Source organism: Nothobranchius furzeri, chromosome 15 (genome assembly GCF_043380555.1).
Source record: "Nothobranchius furzeri strain GRZ-AD chromosome 15, NfurGRZ-RIMD1, whole genome shotgun sequence".
Classification (NCBI taxonomy): domain Eukaryota; kingdom Metazoa; phylum Chordata; class Actinopteri; order Cyprinodontiformes; family Nothobranchiidae; genus Nothobranchius; species Nothobranchius furzeri.
This window is the reverse complement of record NC_091755.1, coordinates 43,987,680-43,991,830: the sequence shown is the minus strand read 5'-3', so window position 1 is coordinate 43,991,830 and position 4,151 is coordinate 43,987,680. Positions and strand designations below refer to the sequence as shown.

The 4,151-nt window shown below is 41.8% G+C and overlaps 1 protein-coding gene across 1 annotated transcript; it reads right to left on the bottom strand.

Moving 5' to 3' along the window:
• Positions 1 to 515: 515 nt before the first annotated feature.
• Positions 516 to 1,613, bottom strand: LOC129162057 (paraneoplastic antigen Ma1-like). The gene is made up of 2 exons (XM_054738561.2): positions 772 to 1,613; positions 516 to 654 (listed from the first exon to the last, which is right to left on the bottom strand). Exons 1-2 carry the CDS (start codon positions 1,611 to 1,613, stop codon positions 516 to 518), a joined length of 981 nt encoding a protein of 326 aa, XP_054594536.2.
• Between the last annotated feature and the right edge of the window lie 2,538 nt (positions 1,614 to 4,151).

Sequence of the window (4,151 nt, the reverse complement as noted above, 5' to 3'; positions counted from 1 at the left end):
CAGGTATCTGTCATAGAAGGATCTGTACAGCAGCATGACTTGAGACCCAGTATCCAGAAGGGCTTTAATGTAAATGCCTTCAACCTGTACTGACACAGCAGAACTAGGGCCAACTAAGCCTTTGGGAATAGTGTTGTCTACTTCTTCCTTTGTTTTGTTGCTCTTGGAATGTGTCTTCACCAGCGGGACTTCAGGCCATTCCACTACTGAGCCCCGTGGTAGTTTCCCAATTTCTTTGTCAGTTTGATAAGACGTTTGTTGACTCTTAGAAGGTTTTCTGTGCCGTTACACTCCCGCATGTAGTGACCGTCTTCTCCACATTTATAACAAGAAACCCCTGGAGGAATCTCGGAACTTGTCTTGAATCTTGATGCAGGTGAATTCCCCTTGTACTTACTTTTACTTGCATATTCATAGTTTGTACTCAGCATTTCAGGCTGAGCTGTAGCTGCGGCGACACTCACAACTTTTAGATTGTTCATTTCAGCTTTGATTGCCTGGAGTTCACTTTTGAGTCATTCCATCTCATGGTCAGGTTTAATCTCTGGCGAGGTCTTTGTAACAGAAGTAACTGCTTTTGACATCACAGCATTCTTTGTGTCATTTCTACTTTGTAGCATATCCTCTTCCTCTCTGACTTCCTTCAGAAGTTCACTGAAAGTTAGAGGTTCTCTTAGCTTATGTGTCATGCGTATGTGCAGTGCAACCATATCCTGTGGTAAGGCACCTGGTACAACCTGCACAGTACGACGTCGATTCATGTTTGATTACTGTAAGCCTCCCTTCCGGAGAACACAGTGCAGCAGTTTATCCAGTCGTAGCAGGTATGCTGACAGTTTCTCTCCTTCGCTTTGAAATTTGTGTCTGAACCTGACTAAGAGGTCGGCTGAACTTTCAGTGGTTCCAAATGCTGTTTCCAATGCTTGCATATAATCATTTGATGTGGCATTGGGATTTTGTGCTCGCAAGAATCTCATTATGTCAGCAGCGGGACCTTTTAGACTCTCCAAAATCCTTTGTCTTTTAACATTGTCCCCACTCTGCCATTCTTCCAGCATGTGTGTAGTTTGCTCTGCCCAAGCATCATACTCCTCTTCTCCACTAGGGGTCGGTATCACCCCTGAGAACATCCGCAGCTTTCTGTAGCTTTGAGTATCAGCAGGTGAAGAGTTGCACTTGTCCACAAGAGAGCTGATGGCATTGACGAGAGCACTGTTTACATCTAAAGGGGTAGGGTCTAACAGTCCTTTAACATCAGCAATGCTCTTGCCCTCACTACGAAGGAATGTCAGCAGCTTAGCTTGAAACTTCTCACATTTTGGAAGCACAGGCAGCACATGAACAGGCCATGGACCAACTTCGCCAGGAATGCCGACATCATCCGGTAACGTCTGTCCAGTCACGTTGGCAGAGGTTGTAACAAGTACAAAGTCAGACTTGGTAGTCGCATCTGTGCGTTTATCTACTATTTTGGACTTTCCAAAAGCCTTGACTGTGCCAAGAGCTGCAAGTAAAACATCGTCTGTCACATCAGAAACACCACTCAGAACTATGGCATTAGCAGACAGTAACTGATATTCGTTACACCACCTTTTCATTTCTACTGCATCCATTTTGTGAAGAAATATCAGGAAACACAACAAATTAGTACCGTAGCTTAATGCCCAAACATTTATTTCAGTCCACTAACTGAAATTCAACTTAAGATCGAAACAGTGTTCACACAACTGCACAAAATCCCGGACGAGCCCCCCAAAATCTAACCCTTTCACCACTTGGCTTGATAGAATATGGTACTGGCTATTGAGTCTAGTTACCCTTTAATCTCAAATTACTTTTGTTTCCCAGGGTACATCTGGATAAAGAAAACACTAACACACAATGAAATAGATTTTGAGTATCTGTATTAACCAAATGAGAATGATAAACACAAAAAACTAGTTCCAAATTACAGTAAGTTAACCCGTGTTTAGTTTTCCCTTAGTTTGTTTGTGTAATTTTTTTTTAGAAGTTTTAGAGTGCCCTCTTTATGTTTTATGCAAGCTTGCCTTAAGTTTGGTGGCGCGCGTTGGAGCTCATATCCCTTAATGGAACCCTTAATCCTACCAGTCGGAGGTATTCCGTGGTCCCCACAATCGCGGAAAACAATGCCGGGTCCCAACTTCCCTGGCTCTCTTCCCACGGTGCAGGTGAGTGGCTGGATCCGTGCGTCACACTCGTCCCGTGCGGCTCCGACAGCTGCAGCGAAACTTTAGTGTAGCTTAGCTCCTCCGACCTCCACTGTAACCGGTTAAAACTCGCTCTCCCACTGCATACATCGTCCACAAACTCTTCCACGATTGTCTGGTGTGAAGAACAATCGTCCAGGCTGGATATGATTCCGCACCCGGCCTTTTATAAGTTCTCCTCGAGCTCCTTTTGTCTCTCTCCACGGCCATCTGACGATTCTCCTTCGCGCTTCCTTTCTCCCTCCTCTCGTTCTTCTCTCTCCTCACTTCTCGTGAGAAAATCATAAATCTGCTAAACTTAAACACCTTGGTTTTAGCTTACAAACAATCACAGGGACTTCCTAGTTTCTTTTTTTAACCTTTCTGTAGAACAATGAAATGATCTAATAACAAAATGAACTGTATTCAATGCTTCAGAGCATATTAATTATGAAAATTTGTTGCATATTTATGAATACAAACAAAATATCCTGATTACCAAATAATCATATTATTACATGTAACATAAATGAACACATTACAGAATAATTTTCTCATGGGGTATTTTTATAACTTGGGCAGACAGAGCCAGCAGAAACTGTCTTTTATAAAGTGCCTCTCAAGATAAAAATCGTGAGGCGCTTCACAAGAACAAAAAATTAAAAATGTTTTTTAATTAATAAAAAAATATATAAAATAGAGAAGTACAAATTGTGATAAAAATGTGAAAAAAAAGGAAATACATGGACATGAACAAAAACAGGAAATATATAAATTGAGATTTATTTAATTTATAAAACAAACACTGAAATCCAAAGGAGGGAGGAATCCTTCAAAGGCACGTTCTTGTGGAAGCTTCAGCTAGAGTTCTGATGAGAATTAAAAAGAGAGATCATATCTCTCCTGTCTTAGCTTCCCTACATTGGCTACCTGTTAAATTCAGAATAGATTTTAAGATCCTTCTTCTCACATATAAAGCTCTTAATAATCTAGCTCCATCATACATCAGTGATCTGATCTGATCTTTTAGTTATTAGGCTCCTCTCCTGTGGAACCAGCTCCCAGCTTTAGTCCGTGAGGCAGACACCTTGTCTACATTTAAGAATAGGCTTAAAACATTTTTATTTGATAGGGCCTATGGTTAAAATCTGATGTTAGCCTAAATCTGGACAAGTGGGGGAGTAGAGGGAGGTGGAAAGTACAGTCGGTAAAGACGGCTCTCCCTTGCCCTGCCTCCAACATGCCTCCATCTAAATAGGATAGATTATCCAGAGTTATCTCTGTAGTTATGCTGCTATAGGCTTAGACTGCTGGAGGATACACTGACCACTTTCCACACTCTACTGCTTTCTTCTACAGTCTGCTCTTTAACTGTATTATTTCCTGCTATTTCAGCTGTTAACTTTATTTTCTCTCTAAGTGTTTTTCTCCCCAGAAGAAGCTACAACGATGTTCTGCTGAGCTGTGGTGGCCTCATGGAGGGGGCCATCGACAAGCACACTGCTGCTAACCACTTAAACATTCTCCCTCTCCTGATAATAACTTTTTACTCCCTTTCACATTGAATGTGCTACTACTAGTTTACCTGTTTAATTATTGATTCACTAGGATAAATACAATAAAGTTTATCTCTCACCAAATAGAATATTTACTAAGAAATCACAATATAACCTGTGTGTGTGTGTGTGTGTGTGTGTGTGTGTGTGTGTGTGTGTGTGTGTGTGTGTGTGTACGTGCTCTGTCTTCTCCACCCCCAGTGAGTCGTGGAGGATGGCTGCTTATACTGAGCCAGGATCCTCTGGAGGTTTCTTCCTGTTAAAAGGGAGTTTTCCTCTCCACTGTCGCTGCATGCTTGCTTAGTATGAGGATTGCTGTAAAGACTCTGACACTAGTCAGTGACTCGATGCAACCTGCTGGGTTCCTTATATAGGAAACTTGTTACTG